This window comes from Mus caroli, unplaced genomic scaffold (assembly GCF_978045245.1).
Source record: "Mus caroli unplaced genomic scaffold, Mus_caroli_1 scaffold_15, whole genome shotgun sequence".
Lineage (NCBI taxonomy): Eukaryota > Metazoa > Chordata > Mammalia > Rodentia > Muridae > Mus > Mus caroli.
Genome location: NW_028227270.1, coordinates 40,082,668 through 40,101,234, shown reverse-complemented (window position 1 = coordinate 40,101,234; position 18,567 = coordinate 40,082,668). Strand labels below are relative to the sequence as shown.

General features: G+C 38.9%; 1 protein-coding gene across 1 annotated transcript in view; it reads right to left on the bottom strand.

The window, feature by feature from the left end:
* Positions 1 to 18,567, bottom strand: part of Adgrv1 (adhesion G protein-coupled receptor V1) — a 504,170-nt gene that overhangs the window by 283,913 nt on the left and 201,690 nt on the right. The window contains exons 80-83 of the mRNA XM_085830825.1: positions 13,581 to 13,988; positions 7,441 to 7,625; positions 3,628 to 3,877; positions 2,805 to 2,944 (exon numbers count right to left, since the gene is read on the bottom strand). Coding sequence (XP_085686951.1) covers positions 2,805 to 2,944; positions 3,628 to 3,877; positions 7,441 to 7,625; positions 13,581 to 13,988 — 983 coding nt within the window. The remainder of the gene's footprint in view (positions 1 to 2,804; positions 2,945 to 3,627; positions 3,878 to 7,440; positions 7,626 to 13,580; positions 13,989 to 18,567) is intronic.

The following is an 18,567-nucleotide window of genomic DNA, read 5'->3' as shown; positions in this document are numbered from 1 at the left end:
ATAGTGTTTCATCATAGCAAAAGACCAGTAACTAACATATATGCTTGCCTATGAGTCCCTCCACATATTTTCTTATTTGCATTTTGAGTCATGTATGATAAATACATTTTATAAGGAACTTCAAGTATGTCTCTCAGGGAAGTTAATCTTACTGTCAATCAGTGGCTGCTTCTTGAATACATTCTTTTCAATAATTTTGATACCATTACTTTTCTAATGATGTAAAACTTAAATGTGGTACATTTACACAATGGAGTACTAGACAGCTATTAAAAACAATGAATTCATGATATTCTTAGACAAATGATCTGGAGGATATCATCCTAGTGAGGTAATCCAATCACAAAAGAACACACATGATATGCACTTACTGATAAGTAGATATTAACCCAGAAGCTCAGAATACCTAAGATACAATTTGCAAAACACATGAAACTCAAGGAGAAGGAAGACCAAAGTATGGACACTTCCCTCCTTCTTAGAAAGGGGAACAAAATACCCATGGAAGGAGTTACAGAGACAAAGTTCAGAGCAGAGACTGAAGGCATGAGCATCCAGAAACTGCCCCACCTGGGGATCCATCACATAAACAACCACCAAACCCAGACACTACGGCAGATGCCAACAAGAGCTTGCAGACAGGAGACTGATATAGCTGTCTCCTGAGAGGCTCTTACAGTGCCTGACTAATACAGAAGTGGATACTCACAGTCATCCATTGGATGGAATACAGGGTCCCCAGTGAAGGAGCTAGAGAAAGTACCCAAGGAGCTGAAGGGGTTTGCAGCTCCCTAGGAGGAACAACAATATGAACTAACCAGTAACCCTAGAGCTCCCTGGGACTAAACCACCAATCAAAGAAAATACACGGAGAGAAAACTCATGGTTCTAGCTGCATATGTAACACAAGATAGCCTAGTGGGTCAACAATGGGAGGAGAGGCCCTTGGTCCTGTGAAGGTTCTATGCCCCAATATAGGGGAATGCCTAGGCCAGGAAGTGGGAGTGGGTGGGTTGGGGAGCAGGGGGAGGGGGAGAGGATAGGGGTTTTTTTGGAGGGGAAACTAAGAAAGGGGATAACATTTGAAATGTAAATAAAGAAAATATCTAATTAAAAAAATTGTTTAAAAAATGATGTAAAACCAGAGACAAAATCTGGAACTGTGACGAAAGGATGGACCATCTAGTGATTGCCATATGCAGGGATCCATCCCATAATCAGCTTCCAAATGCTGACACCATTGCATACACTAGCAAGATTTTGCTGAAAGGACCCAGATATAGCTGTCTCTTGTGAGACTATACCGGGGCCTAGCAAACACAGAAGTGGATGATCACAGTCAGCTATTGGATGGATCACACGGCCCCCAATGGAGGAGCTAGAGAAATTACCCAAGGAGCTAAAGGGAACTGCAACCCTATAGGTGGAACAACAATATGAACTAACCAGTACCCCGGAGCTCTTGTCTCTAGCTGCATATGTATCAAAAGATGGCCTAGTCAGCCATCACTGCAAAGAGAGGCCCATTGGACTTGCAAACTTTATATGCCCCAGTACAGAGGAACCCCAGGGCCAAAAAGGGGGAGTGGGTGGGTAGGGGATTGGGAGGGTGGGTATGGGGGACTTTTGGGATAGCATTGAAAATGTAAATGAGGAAAATACCTAAAAAAAAAATTATAAAAAAAAAATGATGTAAAACTTCTTAATTCAAAATGCAGATTTCTTCTTAAAACTTCCATTATGCATTAAATGAGGATTAAAGATTATTTATGAATTATTATTATTCTTTGACTTACAATGGAGTGGACTGTTAAACACACTGCTTATTTTAAAATGTTTGGTGCAGATGTCTTTACTCTACCGAGCCCACCGATCACTACAGCTTAGCAATGCAACATACTTGCTTCCATCCCCTCATGTTCATGTTGCTAAGAGCCATGGCTCAGTGCCACTCTTCAGCATCATGAGAGAACATCATATTGCATATCATATGTGGGGAAGGTCAGAGTTCAAAATGTGAGCGGTTTCCATATAGTGCATCACTTTTGCATAAGCTTCAGGTATGAAATTGATAAGTTGAACCACCATATAAGGAGACCTTTCTGTATCAGGTTTAAGATCCAGCATCGGGCATTAGGAATTTCTATTCAAAATGTTTCATTGCAGGGAAAGAGAAACTAACCCAAATGGATTGTTTGGTTTTCCTGTCAGCTAAAACTTCAGTAATAATCAAAATCTCATGGCTGACATAGACAATTGACCCCTCTCCCAACATGACTGGACCACACAGCACTATCCCGAGGTTTGAGTGATAGTAAGTTCTTCAACCCAACTCCAAAGACCAAAGAGACTCAAAGAAACACTCAACCTCCTGTTTATGCTATTATCTGGACTTATTGCCCAAATGGACTTTAAGTCAGCGGTGAACAAGAATTCTTAAACCCTGTTGATCCCTCTCAACGTAAGGCTCAGACACTGAACCACAGATGTTAGGGGTGTAGAAAGGAATTTTCTTTCATGTGTAACAAATTAACAGGTAGGTTCAGAAAATTACTGAATAGTACTTATAACATAACCCTTGAGAATAGCTATAATGAAGAAAGAATACTATATTGTACACAGAGTTCTACTACCAACAGAATCCCCATTGGAATGCCAGACTGCTTTTGTTACTCATTAACAGACGATATTGCTCGCCAGTCTGACGCCTTCCTTGAGGCTGCTGTCTATGGACAGTATAAGCAGGTGCAATGCTTTCAGGTAGGGAAGCAGCAAACACTGATCATAAGATTTATCAGTAATACCTGGCAGCTGCCTGATTCCAGAGGAGACACCGAGATGTATGAGGAACAACTCTAGGCTCAGCTGCATGAATCCTGTAGAGAACCTCATTGTTGTTAGGCAGAGGTTGTGCACTCTGACCTTTCACATTCAAAGACAATACCTATAATGTCAGAAGAAATAAGAAATTTAATGGCAATTTTCCAATTCACATTAGAACAGAGTCTGCCAGTTGGAACCAGACTCCATTCCTCAGGTACTTAGCGCCTGCAGTGTTCTCTTCAGTCCCACGAGCTGGCTCACTTCCAGACTCTGACTGGCTTTTCCCTGTCACAGCTTAGCTTTGCCAACTCCACATTTTAGTCTTTAGCTGACAGCACCCACTGTAAGTATCATAAGCTGACTTCCTTAAAAGATAGGTATGTGCCAAGATATTATAGCAAGAAAAGCTCTAGTTATACTTTGTTGATACATACACACACACACACACACACACACACCCCACAAAACAGAAAGTAAACTTTTCCACCTACATTTGAAGCCCAAAATTCTACAAATGGCTTATGAAGAGAGAAAAATTTTCATGTACCTGACCCCCCCCCCGAAAAAAAAGTCTAATCAAATGTGTTCCAAATTTGTCTGCTAAAGGAAAATAAAATAAAATATCAGTTGATTTTTTTTTTCAAGACAGGGTTTCTCTTTGTAGCCCTGGCTGTCCTGAAACTCACTCTGTAGACCAGGCTGGCCTTGAACTCAGAAATCTGCCTGCCTCTGCCTCCCAAGTGCTGGGATTAAAGGTGTGCACCACCACTGCCCAGCGGTTGATTTTTTAAAATGAGAGATTACCTTGTCTTTTAGGGCAGGAAGGTTGTCTCCTGCTATGAACCACTGCTGGCTGCTGTACTCCACAAACTGAACTAATGTGCATGTATTTTTCCCATCCAGCATTTCTGCCTCAGGAACATCCAGTAACCTCTCTGGAATTTGAATGTAATCACCTTCCTTCCCTTCAAACTTGTGTCCATTGATCTGTTGAGGGTTCCAGTGAAGAGCCAGAATTGACAAATATGGGCAACTGTCAAGGATGGTTTTGCTTCTACAAGAGAAAAACAAGTCTTTGTTGAGTTGGCAGGTATTTGTATCAATATATCAGGTTGTATTTGCTGTAATGTTGAAATTGAGAATTTTCTCTTCTTGTAGAAGAATGACAGGACAAATCCCAACACTAAAAAGCCATCTGCTTTTGGTTTGCATGTGATTCTTACATCTCTCCACATCCCTGTGCCTGATCTTTTTTTGTAACCTAAACCAGGAGTGTCTGGGAGCTGTTACACACTTATCACAATACAATCTGCGGCTTGAAATGTACTTTTCTGTGTCAGTCACAGGCTGGAGTAGAACAGGGTGAAGAGAGGGTATTCCATCAGAGTGGAGCCTTTTGTTCCATTTAGAATCATTCAGGACATACCACCACAGCTCGGTTTCCATTCCACCTCTATGGCATGCCTGCCAGCACATCAGAACCTTAATACAGCCATCCAGCTGGTAAGATAACAGCCCTTGATACGTCTGATTGCTATTTTTTTCACAGCCCTTGGAGATAATAAAATTGTTAAATTGTTTTCTAATCTCAATGTGAGTTGAATGAATGCGGACTGGGTTTAAAGTCCAGGTGATACTCCAGCCACGGTAAGGCAAAATCGTTACATACAATACTTATGATTCAAGGAATGTGAATCTCTAACTATTTCCCCTAAAATCTGTTCTTGGATTCAACATCTTTGCATTAGTGAGCAGATAACCAAAATAAAATAAATATGAAACTGGCCTTCGAAAAGGTTGAGAGTATGTTAAAGGTTCTATCTGCCACAATGGATGTAGAGTATGCAGATTGATTGTGGATCAAAATGATACTCTGCTAAGACCTACAGCATGAGAAAGGTTTATGCTTTCTAAGCATAAAAGGTAATGTTAAGGGAAAGATGTGAGATGAGAAAGAGCAAAAGGGGAGCCTTTTCCTCAAGCTACCGGTCCTGTCTCTTGCAAGTTTCTTCCAAGGCTTACATGACAGCCTTTCAAGTGTTGAGTATTGGCTGTATCAGACACCCTGAAGGGCATGCCTGGAGTTGACCAGGTCAGCAGTACTTGATATGGATGCCATGATATGCTGGGTTGTTTGGTTTGTTTTTGTGGTTATTTTTTGTCTTTTCTGATTTTGGTTTGGTTTGGTTTGGAGGGTAGGTCTTTTGGAAAGAGAAAAAAAAAAACATGAAGTTGGGTGGGTAAACTTCAGGGGAGGGGAAAGAATAAGTGCAAAATATATTATATGAAAAACATCTGAAATAACTTTACATTATAACAAAATGAATAAACAAATAAATAAATACAGTGGTCACTAGCTTTGATGTTCTATCTTGAATCTACCCATTTATCTAGGATACTATGTTTCTGTGTCAAGCCTCCTATGTAAAAACCTCCATTTGTATGGGACCCATATACCTCTACAACCTTGTCAAAATCCCTTTCTTAATCATCTCTCCATTCAGCCCTCCATATCAAACACTGTTCTAGCCCAGACAGAACTCATTGCTAGGCAAAAAAAAAAAATAAAAATAACTACCTACAAGCTAATTGGCATTGTTTTTAGTTGGTTTCCAAGTGGTTTTCATCACTATTATTCTTGCTCAATTCTCAAGTTCTCCCCTCTCAGAAGATGCACTTGATGCCAAAGCTGGTGTATCAAGAATTCAAGCAAATTTAACTTAGCATAGTTAGCCTTTAAGAAAACAAACCAAATGTGACGCCATTTCTTTTTTTTTTCTCTTCTCTTAGCTACTAGCCTCTGAAGTTTCTCCCTTTTTAGCTTTCTTCTGTTCTTCAGTACCCTCCTCTCTCTCTCTCTCTCTCTCTCTCTCTATATATATATATATATATATATATATATATGAAAGTATATATTAAGAATATATCAAAATTCTCTCTCATACACATACACACACACACACACACACACACACACTATATTCCAAGCACATTTTGTGGTCTCAATGCAAACAACTAACCCATGTGGGAAGTTTCTGTAGCCAGGATTAGACATATGTAAATGGCACTAAGTTTGAACTGTCTGGCATTATCTCAGGTGGATATTTAGGAACCATGGTAAGAACTAGAGAGAAGATGTCCTGAAAGAGGGTTGTGTGAGGGTTTTCTGATTCTTCAATGATTTTCCCATTAGGAAAATATCAGTCCCTAGCACCCATTAGCAGGTTTTAAAGGAGTTCGGCACAAGGAGATGTGGGATGGCTCCCAGCTTCCCCATACCCTGGCATGGATCTGTAATGAAATTTGAGCTCTAAGTTTGTTTTTATTGCACTCTTGTGACTACACAGCCTGGTAGCCAGGAGGGAATATGGAATCAAGCAGGCCTATGGCTAAGCGTGAGATTCATCATGCACTACTACTCATTTGAACTTTGTCAACATGAGCAGGACTGTAGCTCTCAGTTTCTGAATATGTAAATATGAATCATAAGAGCACCAACTGAACCTTTCAATAGCTTATCTAATGTGAAGATTCATAAAATATGCATACGATATACACCAACTTTTATACATGAGCCTTATATACTTTTCAGTATCGCTCTGTTTCTAACTATGAAATAGCCATCCACATTATTCAATTTAATGCAGTCTAGTTATATCAAGGATATAATTAATATCATCAATGTTCTCTGTATTTTACACCTTGTCTTTCATATACAGTTTGCTGTTTTGAATTCATGTATCTACAATCTAAGAACTAATATTCAGAATTATGTAACCAACTCTTTTCTTTGTTAGTTTGACAGAACTCATTATTGAAATGACTAAAGATTACTGAGACTTACTAAACACTGATGATAATTTTTTACTGAAAAAAGTAATAAAGTTAATGTGTATAAAAATATCCTTAAACATATACCTATTACATAGTAATAAAATGACATTTATTGTTTTCAGGTAGGGTATATCAGCAACATGAAAATCAAGTTGGATTTTAATTTCTGCCCATATTCTAATGTCAGTAGATTTTAGTCTGTCAAATACAAATAAGGTATTTTTAAATCTTTAGACTACAATAATCACATTTAGATTATGAATGCAATTTTTATATCCTTGTACATAAAAAATATTAACACATGGCTACATAATTAGTTATATAGTTAATAATGACCATGAGCTACATGCTATTTTCTTTCTCTTGCAAGCTTCCTGCTATAGAACTCCAGCCACAAAAAATCCCTAAAGTTTGAGAACTTCCCCCCAGTAGATGAAACATCTGGGACTTAGGGCAGCATAAATCATAGCACCAAGGCTGGGAATCAGTGTCTTTTCTCCTCACAATGTGATTTCCACACACTAAATAAAAGCAGGGGCAGACAAGATGATATTTTATTCTTAAAGATGCTTTTAAACAAGAGCACTGTGGTGTTGATGGTACACATTCATTTTTTGTTGCCAGGGCTGCCATTTTCTTCTAATAATTGCATTCATTAGCCAGTAGATGCAAAGCACCAACCATGTGCTCCATGTATCATCTCAATCTCAACTTGCATCATGTACTGCTTGTAAGCCATGAGGAAATCCATTTCAGACACTGATAATTTTACAAAATACTTACTTTTCACCAGGGGACCCACAGGTAACATCGGTCAGCAGAGAAAAGGCAAAATGCTCAGCCACCTCCACAAAGTGGCTGAATCCCCTAGTGTCTTTGCGCTTTGGGTTAATTAGAACACAAAGGAGTTCATACAAAAGAGTTCTGCTTTTGATACTGAAAGCTTGATTTCTTCCTTCCATTGTTATCTGAAAAATAAATCTAAGAATTAAATTGTGTATTCAACAGTCTACTTTTTAGGATATGTATAATATATACATTGTATATGTTTTCTATTAATAATCATTGACAGTGACTATAAATGTGTCTTTTATTTGCCAAATGTAATTGTAGTCTCAGAGGCTGAATAAGCTCACCCTTTCTAGTTTTTTCTAAACTCTGGCTGGCTGGTTCAACTCAGGTGTTCTGACTCAAACTCCTCTCCAAACTGACTTTTCACCATGTGGATGAAATCTTTCTGTCAAATCTTTCTTTGATTCATCACTTTGACTGCTCCTCAATTAGCCATCACTTTAAAAAAATGGCTGCTTTCTTCTACAAACTAACTTTACCTTCACTGTTTGGAATTAAAGATGTGCACTACTGCCATGTCTATAGTCCACCTAGAGGGACTAAAAGTGTGGGCCTGTCTGGTTTCCAGCACGGTCACACAGACCAAGAAAGTCTTTGGATGGGATCTACTGCCAGAGCAGCCATGTTGCTGGATAAAATTTTCTCTACATCTGACAAAGATGGAAATATGAAGAATTGAAAATAGTATCAAAATTATATTTTAAATATAACCATTTCCATCCAAAAGGCATGGGTGATCATTGACAAAGAAAAGAAATAATCATTAAAATACTTTCTATTTACTTAAAGTATTTAAGCATTTAAATACTTAAATATTTAAATACTTAAAAGTATTTAAGTATTACTTAATGTCCTAAATAGTGACAACTATCCTTTAAATTAGCTGCAATAGTTAACATCATGAATTAAAATAAGTCACAGTTTTAAATCTACTCCAAGAAATCATTATTTCTTAACTGAATGAACAAGGGAATAATTATCTCAAAAATATGTCATAGCAGAGATAAGATTACTTTTAATTATCTGTGTTTTGATGAGCAAATGGCAACTGCCATATAACATTAAAGTACAAAATCACACCAAATGAGAAAATTCTCTCCAGTTAAGACCACTCAAGGCATCCTAGAAAACATAGCCTTTTCAAATGTGATTTCCTACCTTAAAAGAAGTTTCTATTGGGAGAGCAAGGACAATATTATTGTTCCTTCATATTATAATATATCTGGAAAATCTGAGACTTCTAATTCATCAGTTTATAATTCATCCATTGTGCCTTCAGCCCTGCCCCCCACACTATCACTCTCTGTGATTTATTATAATAATCAAGTCATGATATACTTGAAACAATTGCCTTTTTTCCTAGCAAGAGAACTTAATGAAGGCATACTCATGTTATCCTACTTTTTTCCAGCTTTGTAATCTCGCATTTTTAAACTCACATGCAAACTCAAGATCTGAATTTATGAGACTATCCATTTTGAAGATAAAAGAACATTCCACAGGAAAAATCTGATTCAAATAAGAATACAAATTTGATAGTACAATTACAAATGAATAGTACATGGACTGTTGGGTACAGAAGCAAGAGCACCAAATAAGACAAACAAAAGACAAGCTCAAGAGACTCTCTCAGAACTCAGAAAGCTGACTAACAAATGAGATGATCTTAGGATGAATCCCTAAGATACGCCATAAGAAAGCAGGTGGAAGAGAAGATAACAGATCCTTAATGAGCAGCACAAGTTATTTAAGCTTACAGGTGCAGAAATTATTTTATATCTGAGAAAAAATTTAAAAGTCAACATAATATTATTTCCAGAGCTATGAAATTACAATGGGCAATAGATGAGAAGTAACCAGGAATGGAGAAGCAAAGTTCATCTTGACATTAAACATTTCTGAAAGAAAATGTCAGAACCGTATGTGCACATTTTAAGAATTAAGGTTTGTACCCAAGAATTAGACAGCTGTTCAAGCTTGTATTTATGCTCAAGGGAAACAGGAAGTTCACTTAAGTAAAGTAACAACAACTGACCCATTCTTCTAACACTGGGTTAGTATAGGTATACTGTTACTCTCAATAATTTACAAAACTTCTCTAATCTGATAGATCATAGGCAGATCTTATTGTCATCTTTATTCCCAGATAATAAAGCTGGGGCAGAAAGAACAAACAACTTGACACAGGGCATGAGGCTTGGTTATTGGCCAAGCTCAAAACACGTTGGCCAGCATCTGCACCAGCTTGCAGTGTCCCCTGCTACTTCTCAGACTGTGACAGCACAACTTGAGTTAGTCCACTAGCAAGTCTGTAAAAACATTAAGTGAACTGCAAATGGAGCCTCACGTATTCCTAAACTAAATCACATTAGAAACATCTGCACTACAAAACATAAGATGATAGAAGCAAACACTTTGCCTCAAAATTATCAAACTTCATTTACAAATCAGTAAAGACAGGAACTTCACATGGGAAAACCTTAAGAAGCTTTCAAGAGAAAAATGACAATGAAGAACCATTTTGGATGTGCATGAGGGTGTAGTCTATCAGGCTCCAGAGAACATGCTAGTCCTGTGCTTGTATAGATGTTGCAGAATACAACATCAGAACTCCTGACTCTACTTCTACCAAGCTATAATAACCAGAAAGATGAAACTGATAAAATAAAAATATATATATGATATCAAATACTACAGGGGCTTGGACTCTGATATTGTTATTAAGGCACTGGAAATAACTGGGGTTTTTCCACACCTGGGAAAGTCAGGAGTCAGAAATATTGTTATGCCAAAGACTGTCTGAGCCCACAGATGGGCTTTATCTAGGAAATCTGTATAGAGTCTTTTGTTATTCTTTTTAGTACAACAGTGTTCACTTCAAATAAAAAAACAGAATGCTACTTCCAATGTACAAATTTCCATGTAGTATTCATTGGAAGAAGCATTCATGTTGGACAGATACATCATCAAAGTACTTAGAACCTGAGAGAAAATGTCAAACATAGTCACTTAGAACATATGGTCATACAACATTTTATCCAGCACGTGGAAGCTCTAGTCTGTGTTAAAGTTGAGGATGGATCACTTTTTTATTTCCTGTGGTGAGCACTTTATTATGTATTGCTGGCTCTCTTTGAATTTCAGACCATGAAGAGTAACTCTCTGCTCTTAGTGCATCTCAAATGAAGTGTTAGTGATGATGTTAAACTTAAAATGCATTGCTCGCCTGAAATTCATACATTAAGTAGTCACCCTTTGTTTTTATTTGCTAAATAATAGATAAGAATGATGCAGGTTATCTATATGTGGATATATGCACATCAGTCATTAACTGAAGACTCCTTTTGTCTTACTATGTAATGATGTCTAAAACAAAAACTACACTTTTGACAATATAGTCATGAGTGTATCACAAAGGGCACATTCTGATTTTACCATCAAGACTATGCTCCCACAAATCTCCATGTTCATCCACTGTGTACACAGGCTATGCAACACTGACTGCCACTCCCAGGAAAACCTGCAAGGAATTGTACTGGATAATGCATGCAATTATATATATGGCATTTGTGTATTCAAACATAGGAAAGGTACAGTTAAAACAGTAATTAATAGAGGGCTTATGGTTTCTTTTTACTATTGTGAAAACACTTCTGCACACACAATTCATTGTTGACTGAACCAATGTGTGACTAGCCCCACTTGAATGGCTGTTCTTTTTCCAATTTTTAAAATAATAGTGCTGAAATAAACCTTCATATTACACACATATTTGCACAAATGTTCCCATTTCTTACTCTAAAACACAATTCTCGCTAGATAGTCATAGGTTGAACTGTGAACACAGGTTGAATGAGCATACAATTAGGAGCTCTGACTTAAGAATCCCAGAGTGGTTTAAACTCTTTTCCAGCCAAATGTAATGGCTTATTTAATAAAGGTCACCAATGTTCAAAACAAAATAATGACCTATGATATTGTGCTATTTGACAATTTTATGGAAATAAGTTTTGATGTGAGCATGGGCCTTACATTGAAACACTTGCTGTAAGTATTGACTGAGGTGTTTTTAGACACAGTCTCACTATGCAGCCCAGATGAGCCTTAGACTACTTCTCAGCTGCCCCTGCCTCCACCTCCTGACTCGACAGCTACAATGTTGGAACATGCCCCCATATCTAAATTTTTATTTACTTTTCTGCATATATGTCTGTGTGCCATGTGTGTGCCTGGTGCTCATAAAACCAGAAGAAGGTATCAAATCCCCTGGAACTGGAGTTATAGCCAGTTGTGAGCCACCACGTGGGTGTTGGAAATTGAACCCTGGTGCTCTGGAACAGCAGCTAGTGCTCTTAACTGCTGAGTCATCTCTCCAGTCCCCTGTCATATTTCATTTAAAGTGTTGCATTTTGACTGATGACAATACATGGTTGTAAAATATAACTTAATGAGGAAAAAAAGAGCAGCAGAATTCCCTCCTACCAATTTTTCCTCTAAATATTTGAGATCTTCTTCTTTATATTCTAAAATATAGTGTCTACACATGGCTTCTCTCTTTTTGGTCAAGATCAACTTACTATTGTCCCATCTGTTTTATTACTCGAAGTTTAAATATCACTATTCTTTTGTATGAACTCTATCTTTAGGGTGTTCTCTACAGAAAAATGGCAGCCACCTCTCTGTGCTTTACAAAGGATTGCCATAATCTTTTCTTTATATGCTTGATAATTTTCTATTCCTCAGACATCTGTATATCAAGGCTTTGTCTGCACATATGCCTTGACCACGTGTGTGCCTGATGCCTACAGAAACATGCTGAATAGGAATGATATTCAAATATCCCACTGACGCATGAAACTCAAGAAGAACGAAGACCAAAGTGTGGACACTGTGCCCCTTCTTGGAATTGGGAACAAAACACCCATGGAAAGAGTTACAGAGATAAAGTTTGGAACTGTGAAGAAAGGATGGATCATCTAAAGACTGCCATATCCAGGGATCCATCCCATAATCAGCTTCCAAAAGCTGACACCATTGCATACACTAGCAAGATTTTGCTGAAAGGACCCAGATATAGCTGTCTCTTGTGAGACAATGCCGGGGCTTAGCAAACACAGAAGTGGATGCTCACAGTCAGCTATTGGATGGATCACAGGGCCCCCAATGGAGGAGCTAGAGAAAGTACCCAAGGAGCTAAAGGGAACTGCAACCCCATAGGTGGAACATTATTATGAACTAACCAGTACCCCAGAGCTCTTGACTCTAGCTGCATTTGTATCAAAAGATGGCCTAGTCGGCCGTCACTGGAAAGAGAGGCCCATTGGACTTGCCAACTTTATATGCCCCAGTACAGGGGAATGCCAGGGCCAAGGGGTGGGGGTGGGTGGGTGGGGGACTGGGGGGGGAGTGTATTGGGGACTTTTTGGATAGCATTGGAAATGTAATTGAGGAAAATACCTAATTAAAAAAAGAAAAAAAAAAACCAAATATCCCACTGAAAACATTTTCAGTAATTAAAGGTCTCCACGTAGGGGGCTCATGGATGGACCCAGACCTGTATGCTTGTAGATAAATATGTTAAAAAAGCATTATCTCAGTAAAAAAGCTTAAGACAAGCTATAAAAATCTTTTTCTTCAGTAACAATAGTTTTGAGATATCATTTTCCATTTATAGTCTTGAACTTTTATTACCTCTATATAGTTCCACATTTGTAGAAGAATAAATTAATAACTGACCTCATATAAATGCTGACTAGGGCAAATCCATGCAAATGAATGCCTACAATTCTTTGGCTGATCCTTATTCGTACTTTTCAACAAAAAATTTGTTGTTGGATTATTGGATTCTGGTTATCCCAACTTAACCACAGTTCCCACTCTAAGAGCAATGATGTCAAACAGGCCTTACTCAAGAAAAAGTACAGGGCAGGAATCTCACTCTTCTGGTTAGAAATTACATTTGGTTCTTACTTCATATTAACAGGCATTATAATCGATGAGGTATCTGTTTTGATTTGGGCTTCCTGATCTTTCCACTGAGCTGTGCACTTACGCTGGCAAGGATGCCCTACCTTTTCCATGATGAGCATCACAGCACTGAGCTGCTCATCTGTGCTCTCTGTGGCTACTCGCAGATTGAGGCTGTGGAGCACTCTGTTGAGAACATCTTCATGTAGGGGCTGATGTAGCAGGTCTTCAAGCCCCCAGACAGCTTGTGAATCCACATCAGAGATGAGAGTGATGTTGGCAGTCCCATACACTTTATCAATTCTGGCACCACCTTTTGGGTCAAAAAGCACAATCTGAAAGCGTTTAGGAAATTTATTTAAAGACCCTGTTTCTGGTGTTAAGACAACATCCAACACCGCACTTTTCTGGCCAGGCTCGAAGACCAATGTGCCTTCTGTCCTCACAAAATCCTTCCCAGAAACAGCTGGAGATATGAGGACCCGACCAACTGTTTCAGCGCTCCTCAGCTCCTGAAAATTAAACAAAGGCAGGAAAATGAGGCTACGATGTCTCTAAAGTTATCCTAATATTATTAAACGAATTGGCAGTAACTACACTGCCACTAAACATAGACTTTATACTTTTCTTTATTGCCTTCAATAAGCTACACAGAGGTTAGGGAGCAGGGGGTTTGCTTGCACCAAGATGAACCAAAGAGTCATGGATTGACACCGTTGTCTAGATCAGAATCCAGTTATGAACACAGCAAAAGTTATGCTTTAGATTGCACAAGCTGGGAAACTAAGCATGGGAGGTGAAGAAGTAGTATTTAAATTTTAATCTCACCTAGAAATTTAGGGCCAGGGAGAATTGAAGGTGGAAGGTGGGATGTAAGAAGGATTATGCTCTTTCTTACCCTTCAGTATGGAAATGAGCTACTGGATTGGGTCCCTAAGTAACGTATGCATCCAATTTTCCAAAGTCATCAACATTTCTTGAGGATGTTTTAGAAAGTTCAGGATGAATACTCCAGCCAAGGAAAAGTCAAAATAGTGTGTCTTTATTGAATACTGACTAAAGATTAACTTCCTAGGCAGTCTAGTATGGATATTGGAATGCAGAATGGATGGGCACACTCCCGACACTCCCAGAACCTAAGATTCTGGCAGAGGACACACATTCTGAATGGAATTACTACTATGTTGCTCCATGGTCATGAGTGAAGGGAAATAAGGCAAAGTAGGCAGAGACACAGGGTGATGGCACCTGTGTAGTAGGCACAATTATAAGCCAGGCTGGACATGGAATCTCAACAGAGGCCTCATTAAATGACTGTCCATAGGCTTACCTCAGAATACAGATTCTAGATCTAAGGTGAAGTATTCTAGGCAATGAGAACAACAATTTAAAAGTCCCTGTGGGGAGAACAACCTAAAAACCTGTTAGAAAGAACTTGAAGGCCGGTGCGAATGGCAGGGGCAGTGTCAGACCCTGACATGAGGACTGGATGGGGTCCCGGCATGTGTGGCCATAGTTTGAAGTGTCACTAGAAACTACAATATGGAAACAGAACAGAACAGTGTGAATGCAGTGAGTAGGATATTCTGCTACATTTATCAGGGCTGAGAGGAACATGAGGACTGAGGACAATATCTAATTACTGGCCTATTGCAGGATATTTGAACACACCATCGTGAACTGGGAAAATCTGTTTCTAATTGGGGCTAAGCCTTTGATCCTAGAGCTTTCTGTTTATTTTAAACAAGTATTTGTGGTGTGGCTTAGCCTGGCACACACCTTTAATTAAAGTGCTAAATAAAGTCAGCAATAGAAAATGAGGTGATCAAACATAAGTAAACAGAAGAGAGGGGCTTTAAGTTGAGAGGTATTTAAGACAGCCTGGAGAAAGAGAAACAAGTTTTTCCTTCTGGATGTCAGTGGAAGAGGAAGGTCAGCCGAGCTCTCTCTGCCTCTGAGCTAGCAGGCTTTCACTTTAGCATCTGACTTCCAAGTCTTTATTTGGTAAAAATCAAATGTTTGGGATTTAGTGTTTTAAATACACACTGGCCAGGATGGAAGAGTTACTATATAGATGGTGGGAAACCAAGAAAGTATTATTTATGACCTCCACAAAGTTTGTCATGTCTCCTAGGCACTCCACTGAAGATACCAACTTAGAACAGACAATCAAAAGAGTGTGACTTTCCTTCAGTGCGTGCTCTGAGTTATGACACATGACAGCTTCAAGGGAGTATCTCCTGAATATATGAGAAGATCCTATTAGCTGCACTCACACTCTGTTCTGAGCCTTTCTACCCCTGTATCCCTTGACTGAGCTGTCTCAGAGCCCTGTGCAAGCATATTCCCTAGCACATTCATAAAACACTTAATAAAACAGGCCACGCTCCTGTTTCCATCCTGTAGTATCCAAACATGGTCAACTGTAGACTCATTTAATGAAGTATAACAGAGTAAGTGACATTTTCATCACTTCAAGTAACAAAGACCAGAAATTCATTCTTAATGACAGCACAATACAGATGGATAACATAAGTTACGCTAAAACTGTGGTATTTTTGTACATGCAAGTGAAATGTATGTGAGCATGTTTGGTTTGATTACATTATTCCAGCTACAGTGAAGTATAAGGATCGATACCATTACACAGAGAGTTTTCAGCTCATGAAAAAAACTATTGTATATTCTTATCTTCTAATTTCACTGATCAGGGAAGCAAGAACAAAATACAGAACTCCCTGAGAAGTAAAACCATGATTTCTGACTTTCTTGTTTGTTTCCTATCTTTTCTTTACATTACTGTTCTCCCATACAATATATCCTGACCCCAGCCTCCCCTCCTTCCACTGCTCTCAGCTCCTGCCCGAACCCATCCACCCCTCCTTCTTCCCTGTTCCCCTACACACTTGCCCTGTCCCCCAGATCCACTGCTCCTCCACTTCACATCAGAAAAAAAGCAGGCCTCCCAGGGTTATAGAATGCAACATAACAAGGGGCAATAAGACTGGGGACAAACCCTCAAGTCACGGCTGTGTGAGGCAACCCAGTAGGAAAGAGGAGGATCCCAAGGCAAGGCAAAAGAGTTAAGATAGCCCTACTCCCACAGTCAAGGATCCCACAAAAAAGCCCAAACTAAACGACCATAGCATGTGTGATGGTTTGAATATGCTTGGCCCAACGACTGGCACTATTAGTGTGGCCCTGTTGGAATAGGTGTTGAAGTAGGTATACTGTGGGTGTAGGCTTTCAGACCCTCATCCTAGCTCCCTGGAAGCCAGTTTTCTCCTAGCTACCTTTAGAACAAGAGGTGGAACTCTCAACTCCTCCACACCTGTGTCTGCCTCAATGCTGCCATGCTCCCACCTTGATGATAATGGACTGAACCTCTGAACCAGTAAGCCAGCCCCAATTAAATGTTGTACGTATAAAGAGTTGCCTTGGTCATGTGTCTGTTCACAGCAGTAAAACTGTAACAAAGACAGCATGTATGTGAAGGACGTAGCTCAGATCCATGCAGGCTCTGTGATTGCTTCTTGGGTCTCTGTAAGTCTCTATGAGCCTTGCTGAGTTGATTCTATGGGCCACGTTCTCCTAGCATCCTAGACCCTTCTGCTATGGTTTCTGATTTTAAGCTGTCCCTTTTGATTCTAGGTGTGTCTTCTTATATTGAACTAAAAAGCAAAGCAGTATTATTTCCTATATTTTCTACTCAAATTCCCTTATTGTCAACACCTTGCAAAATGATATTAACACTGACAGGGTCACAAACAATTTCCATTTCTTAAGAATCCTTTACAGTAACTTTCACGATCACTCAGTTTCCTGCCTGACAGTCCCTCATTGTTCTAAATGAGGATTAAGTTCTGCATTTTTATGATGTTGTGACTTTCATATGTGAATGGAATCTTTCACCCTACAATTTTGGAGATTTTTTTGACATGATCATTAGATTACACTGGCTGATGTGTCTCGATGGCTTGTTCCTTACCACACTTAGTAGGAGTTCACAGCTCATCTAGCCTTTTGCCAACTGATGGACAGTTTTATTATAATAAGCTACCACAAATATTCATGTAGAGATTTCTGTGTAACAAGTTTCCATTGAAATAAATGGCCAAGACAGTAATTGCATGGACCTGCATAATTCATGTGTAGTTATTTAAGAAACTAACATCTTTCAGATGGTTATATCATTTTACATAGCCACCAGCAATAAACAAATTAGCCAGTCTCTGAATTCTTGCCAGTATTAGGTATTGTCACTGATTTTATGACAGCCATTCTAGAAGGTTCAGATAAACTCTCCGTGGCACACTGAACATCATATACAGATATGTCCTCTAGTGCAATGTCTTCATGTACCACTCTGGTTTTGCTTACTGTATTCTTCCTTGCATAATCATAAACCCATTCTTCTTATCACTGCATTTGAATTTACAAGATGTTCTGTCATGGTGTTCTTTCACTGGGAGCATATTGATATGAAAATATTACTTTTCTAATGCCTTAATTTCTCTTTCATTGTGTAGGGATGTTTTTCTACAGGTGAAATAACTTATTTCCACCATTTAGAAGCTACAATTTATAATTGGGCTCCAACACTTCGCTTCAGTATTTTCCTCTCATTTTTAAGTTTTTATAGTTTGATTATTATACACTGTTATTGTTAATATCATCAACCTCACAGGATCTAGAACCACTGAAGAGTCAGGCCTGAGAAGACCTATAAGGGATCACTTAGATTATGTTAGCAGAGGTTAACCTACCTTGAGTGTACACAGTAACAATCTAGGATCCGGAATCCTGGATTGAATGAAGGTAGAAAGCTGGGTGTGTATCTGACTCGTCTCTCTCTGCTTCCTGACCATGGACACAGTGTAACCACTGCCTGTGTGCATCTGACTCATCTCTCTCTGCTTCCTGAGCATGAACACAGTGTGAGACTGCCTGAGCCTCCTTCGCTTCACTGCTGTGATGGACAACATCCTTAAACTGTGAGCCAGCACAACCCTCTCCCTCCTGAAGTAGCCTTTGTCTGGTGTTCTGTCACAACAAGAAGATGATTACAGCACCTTAATAAAGGATTTTCTT